Consider the following 18,468-nt stretch of genomic DNA (forward strand, 5'->3'; position numbering starts at 1 on the left):
ACAGGTTATTTGCATGTGACAGCACTACACCAGCTTAAAAATATCCATACATCCTTAAAACCAGAGTCTTTCTATAACACCTTTCTATTTTCCTAAAATGTTCTCATTTTCTTTCTTCTACCCATGAATAACTGGAAGTTATATGAGGAAGTGCAGAAAGTTTACAAGCACAGACTACACCGCTTGACACCAAAGAACCTCTTAAATTTTAATCACCTCATGAAAAATTGAGTAAGTTAGGGCAACAGTTTGGTGGATGTCATTGCTGAACCCACAACCAGCACTAGTCAAGCAAAGAACACAGCTTCACGTACTTTGCTCTCGGAAAATACCACAGCAAAATCAAGCTTCTAGACTGTAGTTAGTTTCTTTACAAAATATTCCTACCCTTGAACAGGAAACAATAGGCTTTCAGACACATTTTTATCTTTTTTTTTTTTTTTAAATCTTATCAATTGCTTTTTTTTTTTTAGATCTTATTAAAGTATCTGTGTTGGAACATAAGACAGGACAGGTCAGAATATTTTCATTAGGTTCATTTCTAGCACTGTATCAGAAGGTAGCCTTGTAATTGCATGGAAATTAAAAAAAAAAAAAAAAGTGAAGAGGCCATGAAAGTAAAATTCTTCAATTAAGTCTTATCTTCAGCCCATAAGTACGCACAACCGCAGACTTCCTAGGACTTTCACAGTCATTTATGCAATACAGAACTACTGAAATGGCTTCAAATAGAGTTTTGGAAGGAGCAACAGCAAATCTTCCCCTGGCCCTCTGCCACGCCAGCGTATTTAGCCGTTTTCCGCTGTTCTGTCACTGTATCTCTCCAGTTTAAGTCACGCATTTATTTCCTGCTCTGGAGCGATCAAAGCGTTTCCATCTAAGACAGAACATTATAATTGCCAATTTCAAAGGTTTTTAGGAAGTTGCCTCGCAGATTTAGAATCATTAGCAACAGCCTTAGCGCTCATCTAGCGAGTTATATCTTCTAAGTGTTACACGAGTGTTAATTAATTATAGGTTTGACTCAGCCTTTAAGGTTTTGGCCGTATTGGGAGCGGTGTAATGTGCTCCACCTCAGCTGAAAGCCTTGGAGATATGGGGCTTTAGGGAGGCTTAGTGACTCACGGGGGAAATGAATCTGTTGTCTCTATGCCATCTGAAGCAGCTGATTTGCTACAAAAAGGAGCACACGCTGTATTTTCTTCCAGGACGCTGCAGCTGTTGCTCACTCGGTTGCCATACCTGCCTGCGGCAGAAAACCTCCCGCTATTCCGACACGGGTGGTGCAAATACACACGTCTCCTACACAGACTAATGATACAGCTACACAGTTTTCGTTTCTGGAAGAGACACACTACGCTTTCGTGCCTAAAAGGTTCGGTTTCTGCAACATTAAAAAAAAAAAAAAACAAAAAAACACAAAACCGGGAACTGGTCCAAGGCTGAAAGATGCACAGGCTTCACGGGTCCGTGGTAAGTCGGTGGCTATTCAGAGATGTCCAGAAGACCTAGATAAGCATCAGACCGACCCATCCAAGAGATGCAGTAGCATTCTTCGGCAGGTTTCAAAACTACAGGAGACAACAGAAATCCTGGCGTTTCTTACATTGGATAGCGGCTAGATAAAAGACAGAAATAATCAAACTGACAGGGACTGGAACCCCACGTCTCACTCTTTTCACCGAGAGACAGAACCCAGCATGGTCCAACTGCTGACCCATGGCTTCAATCCAGCCTAGAGAACACATTTTCTGGCCTGTCTCCTATCCCCCGTCGCAGACAGAGTGGCCCTTCCAGCACTACAGGCTGCCTCTGCAGCCAAATGCCTTCGTCCACATTTACATCCGTCCCAGCAGAGAGCCAGTGATGTGGGGGGACGTGGCGGGGGGGACATGGAGGGGAGCCACGGCAGAAGTAGGAGGAGGCTAGAGATTTGCTGCTGGCACACGGCAGCAGCTGCTGCTTCTGGGGCAGGGTAGCGGGGGCATAGTGAAGAAAAGAGGGTGAAAATCTAGTCTGGCACCTGGAAATGCTGCGCTGGACCACCTTATCTCGCCCATTAGACTGGATAGTTAGGTTTTCTCTTTCAAACCTTTCCACCTTCCCATCTTCAGCCTGGGTATGGATCAGCACCGTTGCCCATCCTCAACTGCTGCACTCTGTCATCCTGTGGACAACACTGCTCTCCACAGCTGTGGCTCAAACCCTCTTACATGGGAAAGGTTTAGGATTGCCATCTCCTGTTTCTTTGGCAAATGCCGTACTATTAGATGATTATGAGAAACCTCCAGTATCAACATCTCACGGCTGTTTCAGGAGTAGTAAGACCAAAAATTCTGAATCCCAAGATATTTTTTGTCAGGTCTAGCCCTCTAAACAAGATGTTTCAGCATAGTTAATCCCAATGTGTGGCCCAAAGAGGCCCTTCCCAGTTTGTTACTTTTTTATACTTTCTTATCTACACCGATCTTTATTTTACCAGCCAGGCTTGCATGTCCCAGCACTGGACATGCTGGCTGCTATGAAACCCAGTCTAGGTGCCCACAACTCTCGTGTTCTGTACACGACAAGCAGGATGCCTAACCCAGAATTTGAGTTCCACTGCAAGGTGACTACACGTCTTCTTTGATTTAACCGTAAAGCTACTCTGAGTGGGCCAAATTTCCTGTTGCTTTCAAGCGAACAGCAGATCTCAGGGGACCAGGGTTTCACATGTATAGAAAAACTCTTGTACATCCAAGGAATTCCTTGAACTAACAAACCAACCCCCCTTCAATAATTGCAACTTTTCCACGAAAACCTGGATTACGGTTTTATTCAAGTGCACTGTTTATAACTGTGATAGAATGCTGCAGCCTTTCAGTACTTAAAGGGGGCCTATAAGAAACTGAAAGAGGGTAACCTTTTAATCTGAAAGAGGGTAGATTTACATGAGATATAAAGAAGAAATATTTTTTATAATAAGGGTGGTGAAACACTGGCCCAGGTTGCCCAGAGAGGTGGTAGGACAGGGCTCTGAGCAACCTGACCTAGTTGAAGATGTCCCTGCTCGTTGCAGGGGGATTGGACTAGCTGACCTTTAAAGGTCCCTGCCAACCCAAGCCATTCTATGAATGTGTAGATCATGTTAGAAAAAACTGATTAATTCATATTACCTTATTCACCAAAAACAAGACTACATTGCTTGATACCCATTTTCTTCTATTTCATTCAGCTGCACATAACCTGAAACTATCCATTATGCATCACCACCTTATGAGCTTCATCTGATTTAGCTGAATCTGTCTTCTCCCATTCAGCAGGGCAATAAAGATATTTTTAATCTGCTCTAAATTGCACTTGCAATTTGTTTTAATATGATGAATCTCTTTTCCTACTGTAAACATTTAAATAGCTGCAAAAGCTAATCAGATCATTTAAGACGTGCACGTATGCCTAATGAACAGTATATATCTGTTCCTGTTACCATCTTTCCCTCCATGAGTACAGGTATCACTCAGACAAATCTTTAGCAGATTTTGTGTCACAGTCTTATCACCTCACACAAAAAGGTTGGAATTTCCCATACAGACAGGGAAGAATACCGCCACATGGAAACATGTTTTCTCTGCCGATTCACACGTTACAAATCCCACAGTGGACAGCGCAAATCAGAGGAGACTGAAAAATACTCAGATTAAAGGGTAGCTTCCCAGAATCTTTTTGTATGGATGCAGTTTTCACTAATGGATTAAAACAATAATTTCTAGTCTAAGTGTTCCTGAGCGAATTCTGTTGAATGTAACACTGACTTGACCTCTGCTCAAATATATATATGTTAAATATAGAAATCTGTTTTCTCTCTCTCATCAAGAGATACCAAAAACTAATCCTTTGACCAAGTGATTAGACAACTATGCAGAAAATAAAACTCACAGAGAAAAAAAAAAAAAAGGAATTTACATTTTTTTTATCCACTGTTTGGTTAGTTCTAATACATATTATACAGATTTATGTGTTTGAGGTTTTTTTACCATACAGATAAAGCAGTAAGCAAAACATGAAACCCTTTTTCTTCATCCCAAATACACACAGGGAGAAAGTTAGTGATAATACAAAATATGGGAAGAAACAGCGAAGAGGAAATGTATCAGATATGTAAGAATTACACCTTAAAAGGAGGACCATTACAAAGTTGCAGGAGTAATTTTACATTAGTAGACTAACATGTAACTGCCCGTGTCTCTGAAGAAACGTGCATGTGACGAGAAGAGAGTTAACGGGGCTGTTGGTGAGGTCAAACCATTTATATGAGAATGTGAGAAGAGGACGTAGGAAGGATTAACGAGAAACGGGCGGATGAGCCCGAGAATATTCTCAGAATTCAGCCCATGTAAAATCTAACACTGAAATATAATGAATTGAAATTTCCTATAGTCGTATCGTGAAAAAGCGAGAGCGCTGCCGGTTCTCAAAGATCTTCTAATGGCACGCATTTTAACTAACCCCCTAGCTCCCGAAGTCATACAACCACATGACACTTCAAATACTTTCTTTAAAGTTGGTTTCTTAAATTGTGCTTGAACAAGCGATCTTATTTAAAATAGCAAACCGTCGACAGCCTCAAAATACAGGAATTAAACCCAAAATGTATATTTTTAAGTCTCCTGACTTTATATTAGACATTCTTTCTTTTCCTGGACAGATTTATGATGTTTTACTACTTAGTGGAGTTTGAAATGCTGAGCGGTACTAGAAATGCTAAGTGACCTCTTGGTCCCCAGCACCTCGGCTTACCAACACGTCAGTCTGTCAGGAGGATGGGGTTATGTTGTGGGCAGCTGGCGGGCACAGACACGGGCACACTGCTCAGTCTCCTTATTTAGAACAGTCGAAACTGTACCATGGTACTCACTGACAGGGACTCCCAGACCATCAATGGGGTTCTCTCCTATTGCAGGAGCCACACGAAAAAACATAGTACTCTATTCTCTAAAAAAAAAAAAATAAAATCAATGTTTTTTGCTCCTACTATTACCATTGGAAAGCCTTTCCAAAATCCCATTGCCGTAATGGTTAGGAACCTTCTTCTAACTCTCAGCTTAAATTTGCGCATTGCCAGTTTATATTCATTTAGTTTTGTGTCAGCGCTATCCTAAAACTTTAATACCTCTTCTAGATCTACTTCTCCTTGATGCTTATTCAGGATTTACTCACACACAGTTCCACCGATATGAGCCAGAAGTAGTTCTGCTGTGATATGCGTATCTACAGCAATTCAGATTTTTTTAACACAAACCTAAAGTGTGTTAAAAAAAAAAACCAAAACCAACACAACAAAACAAATCCAAAGAGAACCTGTTTTCTTGGGATTTTTCTGCAACATGGTAAGATACAGGAAATGCAAAGCTACTGTCCAAAAAGCAAAGATTACAAAGAAGGAGATAGGCACAGACCACACAGGACTCGCCCCAAACTCTGGGCAGATGAGTTGTGCCATAAGCGCACCACATCCCCTGAAACGTCCCACACACCTAAGAGCAGTGCTCCAGGGGGCTGGCAGAAGGCTCCTTAGCCTCCCAGGAAGTCCCAGCTTGCCAAATTTGTTAATTACCACACTTACACACACCTATCGGAATAAGAGTTACGAAAGAAAAATCTAGAAACAACTGACACGCACTTGGAACAAAATGATTTTTCTAAATGGGTAGAAATTAATGAAACACAGTCGGTCAGCTTAGGGAAGGAGCTAGAAGACAAACCACCGGGAGTAATACAAGGTCACTTTTGTAAAAGCCAGCTGTTGCTCTGATCATCAGCTATCTAGTCTAAGCAAGCAGATGTTTTTCTTTTGGGGAAGTTCTGCTGAAATCATGGAGTTCAGCATATCAAGCAATTGAAGAGTCAAGTCTTTTTTTAAACACTGATTTTAAAGGCTTAATTTTTCCTCAAAATACTTCCTTTAGCTTTCAAAAAGTTTTCAGTTTCTTAAGTATAAGCTGCCCCTGCAGAACACTGCAATTTTTTCTTTCCCAAGGCTTTGACAGCTTTGAGAAATAGCATTATATCTGGAAAAGTGTATTTTGAAGAATTATAGTACAAGCCAGTCTAAATCTCAAGGAAGTCACTAAATCCTTTCACTTAGTTTAGGAAAAATTTGAATTTGGCCTGGATAGCTTATAAAAAAAAAAAAAAAAACAAACAAAAAAAACCCAACCCCGTCATGATTAAAGAACTTGTCATGAGTTCCAAGGAAATTTTAAATGAGTTAGAAATTCTTTGTCAGATTCTGCGCTTGCAGAAATAAATGTCTTCATTCACTAAGATACATTTGATTCCATTCATTTTTATGCAACATCCTTTACTTACAGCATTTCGAAGACCAATTTTGTAACACGACTTCAACACAAAGTACTCTAGATGTCTGTTATTTCACCCTTTCTGATGTTATTGTTCAATGAACTCTTCACTGCTTTTACTGTTATCCTATCTCCGCAAACAGATAAATAAGACAGTGCAGACGAACACCTCTTCAAACGCTACCTGCTTTCTATTTCAGCTTTTAAGTAATCCAGTATTTAGCAGAAATCTTTTGGCAATGAGGATGACGACTCAGAGCCAAAGTACTAAGAGACATACTGGTCCTGGAAACTCTTAATGCAATCTCTCAGTAGTCAGGTGAGCAGTCATAGTATCTTCTTTCAGAAATGTAAATTGCTGAATGCTATCTGCACGGTGGGATCTCTAATATTTCAACGTCACACAGATTTTTCCAGGTAACTACAGTCTTTACGTTTAGTGAAACATAAAGGGTTGTAGGAAAAAATCATGTTACCTCGTGCGCCTAACTGGACACTATAAAAGACTAGAGAAGTAAATATTGCTTTTTATATGCCAAGCAGCCAAGCCACCTATAGCCCGTTTTTTAGCTACTGCATCTGAAGGTATGGTGTAAATGATGGATGCAGGAGACCTGACTTAGACAAAAGCCCAGGTGCAAGATGGCATTTAGCTGAACCACCCACCTGTTACACGCTAGCAGTAGGCTCCAGAGCCTCAAAGTTCAGGCTCCTACACTGTCTTTAAGTGAGTTAGTCAGCTGAGTGCAATAATGAGCCACTGGCTTGCCCAAATGGCTTTCACCTGACCAGGACCGCTGATGCAAATGCTGAGTTGGTGGAAACACGTCTGAGCTCTGCCCACTTTTGGAAGGTTGGGTTCTTCAGAAGTGCAGTCTAGAATCCCCTTCTGAGAGGAAGTATCTGCAACTTTCAAATAAACGAGCAAAACCTGCTCTTTTTAGAGCACAACCAAAGAAAGGTAGCGGTAGTGATTTATGCATTGTATCCACCAAGTAGATAACAAAATACTGAGGAGCAGGCATAAGAACTCACACTTCCTTTCTTCCTGTACTTTCCTACCTACTCAGAGTCCTGCCTCCAAAATCCTGAAGCAGATGCTTAAGGAACAGTAAGAAAAAGGCAAACTTATGTGATATGCTTGAAAATTTCCTTGCAAACCCTCCCAGGCTCTATTTCCAGCTCCAAAAATTCCTGAAATGGATGTGGTTTCCATCTGCTTAGCAACCCTCAGTAGGTTTCTCTTTCAAGAGTTTAACTAGTATCCTCTAAAAAAAAACATTTTGCTCTCAGAGCAACCTACAACAGAGTTTCACAGGTCTATCACCTGTTATAGGAAGAACTACCATAGAGTCATGATAGAATCAGAGAATACCAGGTTGGAAGGGATCTCAGGCATCTTCTGGTCCAACCTTTCCGGGCAAAAGCATGGTCCAGCACCCTGTCCAGCTGAGTCTTAAAAGTCTCCAATGTTGGGGAATCCATCACTTCCCAGGGGAGACTATTCCAATGGCTGATTGTCCTCATTGTGAAAAATTTTCCTCTTGTGTCCAGCCAGAATCTCCCCAGGAGTAACTTGTACTCATTACCCTTCAGCTTTTCCTTGTACAAAGGGAGTCTCCATCTTCTTTGTAGCCACCCTTTAACTACTGGAACATGATGGTAAGGTCACCCCTAAGCCTCCTTTTTGCAATGCTGAACAAACCCAGTTCTCTCAGCCTTTCCTCATATGGCAGCTTCCCAGTCCTTTGATCATCTTGGTGGCCCTTCTCTGGACCCTCTCCAGCCTGTCCACATCTTTTTTGCGTAGTGGGGACCAAAACTGAACACAGTATTCCAGGTGTGGCCTGACAAGCGCTGAGTAGAGTGGGATAGTGACTTCTTTCTCTCTGCTGGCGATGCCCTCGTTGATGCAACCCAGCATCCTGTTGGCTTTCTTTGCTGCAGCAGCACTGTTCACTGTTCACTCATATTGAGCTTGTTGTCCACCAGGACCCCCAGGTCCCTTTCCACAGAGCTGCTCCCCAGCTGGGTAGATCCCAGCCTGTGCTGCAGTCCTGGATTATGTTTTCCCAGGACCTTACACTTGTCCTTGTTGAACTTCATAACTCCCCTTTTATTTATTTTTAAATCTGGCTCCTTCTGCCTTCATTTGCTGTCCCCTCGCTCTTACAGTGGAAGAGTAAGTGAAGACTCTATTCCCATCATTTGTGAGCTTATAATGCTCTATATAACAAACTCTCAAGTTGACTTTGTTCTCGACAGGGAGTCCTAGCTTATTTAGTCATTCCTGAAAACAGATAGCCATTATCTTCCCTGTTCCCATTCTCTTACTCTATTCCAAGTCTGCTGTGCCCTTTCAGAGATAAGGGGAACATCAGCATACACAATAACTAAGTAGGTTAGCCATGACTTCATGCTGTGGCATAATTGATGTTATTTGTTCTTTTCCCTATTCCTTCTCTGCAGTTCCTAGCCTTTCACCTTTTTAATTATTTTTTTTTTTTAAGCCAAAACGCTTCATTTTAAAGAAGAAGTATGAAGAGCCCTCTCATTTGACAAAACCTAATGTTTGCAGATGGAAGATTTAGGTTCAAATCCCTTTAGCTCAGAACAGGTCTTCCCTCTTCTGTCTTTCCCTGGTAAAACACTTCAATCACTGGGCGACAACAGGAGAAGGCACAGCCATCGCCTCGTCCTCCGTCTCAAACAGAAGTAGCAGCAGTCAGATGAAGGCACCTGATCCTGTCAGCATCTATTTAGGGAAGCCTTACTGACTTAGAGATGAGGGAAGCCACCTGAGAGAACATTCGGGTTTGTATCCCAACTAAACTTAGGAGACACTGAGGTGCACATAATAGGGTCAGAGGCACCGAGATGCACGTAATAGGGTCAGGTAAGGCACATGCAGAAGAGGAACTGTGCCTGCCTGACAGTTTCCCCGGGAGCCCCAAAAGGTACTAGCCGAGTCAGGGACCCTTTTAATTAAAATGTTGGGTTCAGGCATCTAAGTTCCACCGGCGTCCTACTTTCAGTGCTGAGCTTTCCTTGTCAGATGTAGCATAGTATTTTTGTCATTCACGGGACTTTTACCAGAATAAGGATTTCTGAAATGAGCTAACTCAAACAATAGCTCCTGGAGTCTTTGATTAGTAATGAAAAATACTGATTTCTAGCGTGAAATATAGGTATCTTTTGATCCACCAGAAGTAGCTAAGTCCAAGTATGAGCAAGAAGCAGAAGGCAACAGGAGCTGCTGAGGCATGCCTCATCTAGAATAACCCATGACACTTTTCCACAGTGCCCATTTTTCTTAAGAAGTCTATTATTTCACCTCAATCAGACAGTGCCACAACATTGCCCAGCAATGCAAAATAAGTAAAATAAACCCTCACCTCGTTTCTAAAATCCCCAGCTATTTCCACCTGAGCCTTGAGACCGAACTGACCGACATCAGTCGTTTGTATGCGACCTGCACCGCACCTTCCTACAAAAGCACTCCGCTGCCAACAGTTCCTCAACAACCTGCCAGAGCCAAGTTTCATTTGCAGTCCCGGCCTCTTTGAAAAATTTGCTATCTTTCATTTAGTGGATTTTGTTTATTTCATACTGTAAGTCCTTTTCTTCCTGTTGATTTATCTTTCTAATGCAGGAGCCTTGACATGCATTCAAAAAGGTAACTTTTGTCTTTATGGGAAAAGCAGCTTATTGAATAGCCAAAGGATGTCTCATACAGGAAAGCCACATAAATGGTGCACGAAGCTGTGAGAATCGAGCTGGTAAATGGGAGCAGGGGGCTCCGGAACTGCCGCAGACTTCCAGGCCCTACAGGGAATACTGAGAAGCCCGGCACGTTTGAAGAGGAATTGAAATTGTCAGCGAAAGAGCAGAATCTGTTCACCCTTCAATTCCTAATTAGAGAGCTCATAGCGGGCAGTGACCACTTCAACGACGAGCACGGAAAATGAAGGAAACCGCCTTCCTTAAGAAACGGGCAAGTGCCTACACTCATAAATTAACATCCTGATTTATAATCCAGATTATAATGAGAATAGTTTCAAATTACCGCTGTAATTTTGTGTGTATTATTTTGTTTCTCTCCAGGAATTCAGATAGAACAGTATATTTAGAGGTGAAGTAATGCCAAATACAACTTAGAAAGCTTTCCTTACGCACTGTATTGAATAAACATCGCAAAGTACAGCTTTAACTATCTCAGATATGTCCCACAGACTACTGTGCTGAATAAATATTAGGTTACACTGACATTAACTTTTCAAATGTCATTAATTTGTGCACGGCTTTTCATACCTGCCAGTATTTGAACTGAAAATAAATCTATACTGTATACATAGATTTTGGCATATATCAGTCTCTATGGTACAAAAATGCAAAATGTATAGATGGTTATAGTATAGATGGTTAAAATAGATGATTAAACAGTCCTAGAATTTTTATTTTGGTTTTATCTCTTATATTTTAGACATGGCAGGACTGAATTTCTCCACGGGAACTTTGTATCATCATCCATGGGAACATGTCATCTTACGTGTAAAATACACTAAAACACTAAAAAAAATATACAGTAATAGTATTGTGATGTAATTGACTTTGAAGTATGCCAAATATCTGCCCTACAAAAATCCTGTCAATATAAGAGGTTAGTGCAAAACCAGAAGGATCTGATCCCACAGTCCTTTAACAGTCTAAGGGCTCACTGAATCGAAACGTGCGGACATGAGAATGAACAGAAAGTGTGATTGGATTCAGAAAGCTGAGCCAGTGCTGTCCTGCAGGTTCTCATTATTCATAGTTGGGGCCATCCAATAAAGTGCACAGAGAAGTTGCTTTTCTTGTTGGTCGTGAGATGTATGCTCTCTGCTAGCTTGGAAATACAGTCCTGATGTCACTTGTATAATAAAAATTAGAATATTTAGGGAAATGTTATGAATTTTGGGTGCATACACTCATGGTACTGGGATGCCAGAAACAAACTAAAAGTGAGAGATCTTTTCTAGACAGTGAAAAATTCAAGTGAGACACAACTAATTAAACAATTCATAGTTTAATTAGCTGCATTCTGAAAGGCAAAACCCTGGCTGAGGTCAGACAGTGATAGTAGTAAGGTGTAGATGAGCTACTTTTGGAGAGACTTTTTACATTATTTGGGGAAATTACCCATACGTTTTGCTAGTGAGAGCAGGGAATATTTTTTAAGTCTTGCTTAAATATTTACAGCTCTTTAATTCAAATTTAGCCACAATTATAATGTAATTTGTTAAAACATTTTCCTTTTCCTATTAACATTTTCTTGCCTACACAGATTCATAGTCTACTTATTGAAAAGACTCCAGATATTTTTTCGTAAGTACAATGAGACAAAAGCTACAAAAAGGGCACACCCCACTGACTTCCAGGAGGTTATATGGAACACATCGGTAAGCTAGGGCAGGATTTCAAAGAATACCTTCAGCCTGAGATAAACACTGAATAGATGTAACTGTAGATTCATATATTTCTCATTTAAAATAAAACTGTAAAAAAGCAAGTGAGCCGTCCACAGAGTGTTCTCAATTTTAAGTAAAAGAAAGAACTCCATAGGAAATCTCTATTCTAAGTACAAAGTAGTGTCCACAGATAATGACACGGACCTTCTCATGTGCCCTTACTTGTGACTGAATAGCATCTCACGCCACAAGTAGTTCCATTGAACTTCACTAAATGGCACTCACTGAGAATACTCAGATAATACCCCGTTCCGTAAGTAATTACATCAGTACTTGGCTTCAGGAACGCAGTGGAGGAAGGTGCTATTCATATCTCGGCAGGGATATTAGAATCAAGCCCCTAAGCATTTCTTCAATAACGCAGGGAACGAGCTGTCACTGTCTTGTCATTCCCAAAAGAACTTTTTGCTTCTGTCTGCTCTAACAGGTTTTTCTTCAGTGAGGTTGATTTGGCCACCTTGTCTTTTCTGAACACAGAGGAGACTGAGATTTTCCTGCCGCATCTCCCAGAGGCAACTGCAAACCTCCCAAACAGATTCATTAGGAAGGACCTCCTGTAGAGCTCTGTGCACGACCAGCTGAGAACTCAACAACATTTTTTTTGAAACTACAGGCAAATGAGGCTGGGATCGACATGTTGCCAAGCCTCAAACTAGTACACATAGTCTCCAGAAGGCCAAGGCAGACTGCCATGCTCTTCAGCAACATCCCATTCATGGAGCCCCAGGTCTGGTTTGACACGGTTTCTTCTGTACCAGAAACACCCACTGGGAAGCCTGTCCAACCCAGTCCTCCTCTCTCACCCTAGGAACCGCACACTGGTAGGATGCAATCACTTATTTTAAATTTTTTTAATGAGAAAACAAAAGGAAATAATGTCAAAATTCTAACAAAATATTTACTCCTATGAACTAATACTATCAGACGAGAGCATGTTTAGTTATGGAGAGATACTCAAAGACAAGCATATGCAAATGAAATCTGATTAAATCTGCCTAATAACCTGTACAGGGCATTATTTCTTGGGAACAATCATGCTGTCGAACACACTGAGCAGTCTGGCTCATGAGTCTTCCGAATTAACCACCATTGAGACCAAATCATCCATCACATCTAGAAAGGGGGTCCCCTTCAGGTCAGGTTTGAAAAAAAAAAGTAGCCGCATTTATACTATACCTCATGTGTGAGTAAAACACCTTGTTTTCCCATCCTGCCAGACCTTCTAAATTCATGAATATAACATACATATGCAAACCATGTATTTGAATATTACATTATACAAACCCACTTTATTTCTAAAAAGACACGGGATGAAATGATTAAAAAATATTGAAAAAACATCGGTTTCATTGGAAAAGTCAGATTTATGTCTTGCATTGCTTGCAGTGTGGTAGGATCGTGGAAGTTAGTCCCCAAAATTGAACTGTGTCATATTACATTATGATCACTCCATGGTATACTTCATCTGTACTCACACATTTTCATATACCTCCACACACATACGCAAGCACTTGCCAATTTTGTCCTTTAAACAGTCTTGGGAGTACCTCTGATATTAGGAAACTGATTGGCATCATAAGAAAGATGTTATGAAAACTTATCAAGAGTTTTACAACAGGCCATTCTTTGCCAAACCAATATAAGGGAATTATATCAGAATAAGTACCCTGGTTTTAGAAATAGGTTAGTTTAAAAGTGACATTAAAGTGCTATTCACGCCCTTATAAACATCATACATTTTAATGAAAGGTCAGTTACGTTCATCACATTTGTAGTTGAATTATTCCACTATACTTCCAGAAAGGAGGCAAAAATATTTTTCACGTGGCAAAACGTTAAAAAGCAGTTTCCTCTGACTAGCAGAACTTGGTACGAAATTGCTTTCGCTCCGAGTAACCTAACACCGATCTTTGTCTATAGAGCTTCACAGTTTCAGAAGCAGCACCACCTATTGGGTGAAAAATGTAGGTTAGTGCCTACTTTATCACGAGAGAGATATTGTAAAACTGGTTTTGAACATCATGGGCTGAAGCTCTTAAGTTCCTCATACTTAAACACAAGTGAACAAGTAATATTTTCTAGTCATCTACTCGAGAGAAGCTTATAAATTCAAAATGATCATTCAATCAAATACAAAACCCATCACTTGAGCTCCTAGTATTTTTTTGACAAAGTATTTAAGGCAGCACTTTGAACAGCATCAACCGACTCACGCTGGTTAAAACACCCATACCGAACAACAGAGCACCGCCTGACTTTTAGGATGCGCTCCAATTGCACAGATCTGAATGAGTTGAAAATTAACTCGGTTATGTAAGTAGCCCTACTAAAATCTATACACGAATCCATATTCTGTATGCGGTGTCCCACGTGAATGGAAGACTTGTATTCTGCTTTGCCAGGCAGCAGTTACACCCCGGTTTAGGGCAGTCACTGCCGTCGCCCGTTCGTGGAGAACGAGTCTTTTTTTGGGGGGGACACACCGAAATTTTGCATCCCTCCCTGGTCCTCCTCGAACCAGCTCATGCGAGAGGCTAAAGTTAAATTTCTTATCCCATTCCCACAGAGAAGCTCGATGTCCACCCTGCTTGGCAGGGATGCTCTCTCTCCCTCCTGCCACGGGTGCACACCCACTCCCCCGCGGGTGCGGGCTGCCCAGCGCGCCCAGACCCAGGGAGGAGGGGGAGGTTCGGAGGCTGTGGGAGCAGCGGCTGGGTGGGCTGGGGAGCCCCCCGGGCCCCGGAGTAAGCCGTGGGTGGCGTGGAGGTGCCGCGCACCCGCGGAGCCCGGCAGCAGGAGGCTGGAGGTAAAAAAGGGGTAGGAGAAACGTTCCCCACCCGCGGTGTTGACAGCGCGTTTCCGCGGCGTGGCACAGCCGGTGATCGTCGCACCTTGCAGCTCTAAGCCAAAGGGATGCGAGGGAGGAAAAAAAAAAAAAAAAACAAACAAACAAACCAAAAAACCCAAACCCAAAAAACAGAAAACCACGGAACCCGGGGAGAAAAGTTGGTGGGAAAACCCGAAGATGAATTCATGCAAAATATCACTCACCCACTCTGAGGACGCAGACGAGCTGGATGCAGGCAACCAAGCGCCCGAGAATGAGCATGTCCAAATCGTCCTTTGCCTTTCCCCCCCCGCGTCTGCCTGTCCGACTGCCTCGCAGCCTCCTCCTGCCCGCCTGCCTGCCCGCCTGCCTCCCCGGGCAGCTGCACCTCTCTCCCCGCTGGGCAGCCGGCTCCGCGCCGCGGCCGCGCCCGGCGGCCGCCCCCACGCCGCGGGCGGGCGGGATCAGCGGCGGTGGGTGCTGGCGGGGCCGGGGCTCAGCGCATGGCGGGGGCTCGCCGGGGGCCGCGCTGCCCGGGGGCGCGGGTGCCTCTGCGGGGGAGCGCGGGGCTGAGTGCGGGAGGGTGGGTGCGTGTGCGCGATAGATGTGTATGTCTCTGCGTGTGTGTGTGTGTAGGGGGGGGGGGGGGAGGGCGGAGACCGCGCGCTGCTGGGCGGGCGCGCACGTGTGCGCGCGTGTGAGTGTGTCTTGCGTGCGTGTGTGCGAGTGTGTGCGTGGGGCGGGGGTGGAGGCGTGCGCGCCCGCGGGCGGGAGGGGACAGACATCCCCCACCATCACCACCACCCCCCCCCTTCCTGCCGGTTGGGGAGGGGGGGGCTCAGGTCGCCGCGGCCGGGGATCCCGCCGCAGCGCCGGCGTGGGGAGGAGAGAGCGACCCCGCGCGGGTGAGGGGGTGAGGGAGTGGGGCGCCCCCCCCCCCCCCGCCCCGGGACACCGTCACCCCCACCGGCGTGCGAAGGGAAAGTTTATTTCGAGGTGGAGGCGGGGAGGGGGGCGTCCGGGAGGGCAGCGGGGTGAGGGGCCGGACGATGCGAGCGCCGCCGGGGTTCCGCGGGGCGCGGAGGCGGACGAGCCCCCGTTAAAAAAAAAGAACAAACACCCCCCCCCAAAAAAAAAAAAAAAAAAAACGGCATTTAAGGGCCCGGCTTTGGAAGCGCTTGGGGATAACCGTGAGAAGCATCGCGGAGCGGGTGGCGTTTGCAGGCTGCTCCCGGAGCCGGGAAGCGGAGAGGGGACGCGTTCCCTCGGAACTGGGGGGTGGGGTGGGAGGGAGCGAGCGGGGGGGAAGGGGGCTGGAGAAGCAGCATGTCGTTATCCGCCTTAGAAGTGGGTCAGGGCGCGGGCACCGGCACCGTTTCTTCGGGAAGAGAAAACAAGACCAAATTAAAAAAAAAAAAAAAACCACACAAAAAAAAAACCAACAAAAAACACCCACCCCCCAAAAAAACTCCAAAACCACCCAAAAAACTCCAAAACCACCCAAACAAGAAGTGAAAAATGAAGGGAAGCTCACCCCCGGTCCCGCGGGCGGGGGGGCGGCAGTGCCGGCGGGGCGGGCGGCGGGGGCACACGCGTGGCAGGGCGGCACGCGTGGGCCCGGCGGGGAGCCCCGACCCGGGGGGAGCGGGCACACTGCCTCCCGGGCTGGGCCCGACCCCCCCAACCCACTCCCCCCTCCAGCCTTCCCACGCTGAGCTGAGCCCTCTTGGGTGTCCCAGTGTGGGAAAGGTGGGGGGAGGGTGTAGAAACACCCGTGCAAACACGCTTGGGTTTGGGGGCGTGAGGTGGCACACGCGATCCTCCACTTCATCCCCGGTCCACCCAAGTGCAGCCCAGGAGCCGTGTGAATGGTTTCTGTGTTGGCGATAACTGTTCCCATCTGAGTGGAACTGGGCATGGATGTGATGCGACTCTTAATGGCGGGCAACTTAAGTGTAAAAACACTCTGTGCTTTTATAGGTACTCTGCTCTACCAGGCCTCTGAGTCCTCTGGCACCAGAGCCGCTTCTGCCAGCTTGTCCTTCAAGGAAAACAAAGAAAAAACTCCCATGTCAGTTTTTCATTTCAATGTCCGCCTGCTCTACCTGGCTTTTGGGATGTTATGAGCTATCTTGACGTGAAGCAAATTGGAAATTTCTGAGTGAACAAAAGTTAGAGGAGAAATTGCCAAGACGCTCAAGCAGTTGATTGTATTTGGAGAGCAGACTGCAGGCGTGTATTCTCATGCAAGGTCAGCATCTTTCAGGGTACTACGAAGTTTACATACAATAGGGGTTGGTTCATTAGGGGAAGGATTAACTTTGAATGACAGTTCTTATTAAACAGACTACTGGTATCACGGGAAGAAACAAGTTCCATGTCCTGCGCTCCACCAATAAAAAACTGTTTTAGGATTGTTCTAAGGGAAAACGTTAAAAATATTAGTCAGCTGATTTTCATGTTACTGAAAGAACCTAGATGCCAGGAAACGGCTATAGTGATTTCCAAACCCATTCACACGCAAACATGCACAAACACTGATACACATATGCAAGACAAAATATTAATACTGGTGGATGATATACTTGAGAAAAACCCCAGCTGCAACACCATCTTGCAATTGGCTTAGCTGGAATAAGACTTATATATATGCATAGCAACATGTGTATGTATTATTATAATTATAATACAAAGTACTCTGCAACTTCCAAAATATAGTAAGGGATAATATGTGTTATTTTGTTGAAGGCCACAGGTGGGAAAGAAGGAATATATTGAGTCACTCCAGAGATGATTCTCCATTGCCATACTCACTACACGGGCATTTTATTACAGGCAAACACAGGGTAGTCTCTCTATGGACATACAATGCTGCTAATGCCTGCAGGACGGCAGTAATGCATGGCTCTCGGGATATACCTCTGCTTGGCTTTCCTCTGAAGCTGGTAAGCAGACATAGCTCGGTTGTGTTGCCTGTGAGTACATACGAACTTGCAGCAGCTTCCCCCTCTGTCCTGGTGGGGACCAACTTTTGAGCAGTTTGGTGTGTTTTCAGCTCCAGGTGTGGTCAAAGCTTTGTGACCATCTGACAAGGATCACCTCTAACAGCTGCTAACGTGGTTACCTACTCAGGTAGGTGCTGGCAAAGCTTTAGATAGGTCAGTGTGCTCCCTTCCTTATAGGGTTTCTCTGAGAATCCCCTTTTATTTATACTATGAACAAGTTACCCATCATGAACACACCCACACCGAAAGGGCAGGCACAGCGTTCACAGGTAGCACAACGATTTCTCAGTTTTCCACAGTAAATTACTCCACAGAGAGAATCTGTTCCTGATGTGGTCTTTATTCCAATGGTTAACTTCCCCTTCCAGCAGGTAATAACACACTGCAATATTTTACACAGTGAATGATAACATTTAGGACAGATGACCAGGGAATGTGTTAGACACTCCCTCATTTGAAACCTTTACGTCACAAATTTGGTCTCCTTAAAACATGACCACAAATGTCTGCACGAAGCAATTCATGTGCAATTTTATAGCCTGCAATACAGAGATGAGAAGGATGGATTAGAAGGTTCATCTCTGGCCATTCAGTGTATATGCACACCTGGTGAGAATAAGAATAAAATGAGACTATCCTGATGTGATAGTACTTTACAGCTGCTTTGAACAGGTGTCAATGGTTTACAAAAGACACCGGGTCAGAGACCAATTCCTACAATATTTCTCTGGTTCTTGCACTGAAGAATGGTTGGTGAAGCAGCTCCCTACTCTAGGAGACGCTTGGCTGTT

At 44.2% G+C, this 18,468-nt stretch overlaps 1 protein-coding gene across 1 annotated transcript in view; it reads right to left on the reverse strand.

Moving 5' to 3' along the window:
- The window catches only part of PTPRZ1 (protein tyrosine phosphatase receptor type Z1), a gene marked incomplete at its 5' end in the record, with an annotated part of 151,248 nt that extends 136,294 nt beyond the window's left edge, over positions 1-14,954 (reverse strand). Inside the window, one exon of the mRNA XM_082486705.1 lies at positions 14,897-14,954. Within this exon, the coding sequence (XP_082342831.1) occupies positions 14,897-14,954 (58 nt within the window). The remainder of the gene's footprint in view (positions 1-14,896) is intronic.
- Between the last annotated feature and the right edge of the window lie 3,514 nt (positions 14,955-18,468).

This window comes from Vanellus vanellus (assembly GCF_965231255.1).
Source record: "Vanellus vanellus genome assembly, chromosome: 1".
Lineage (NCBI taxonomy): Eukaryota > Metazoa > Chordata > Aves > Charadriiformes > Charadriidae > Vanellus > Vanellus vanellus.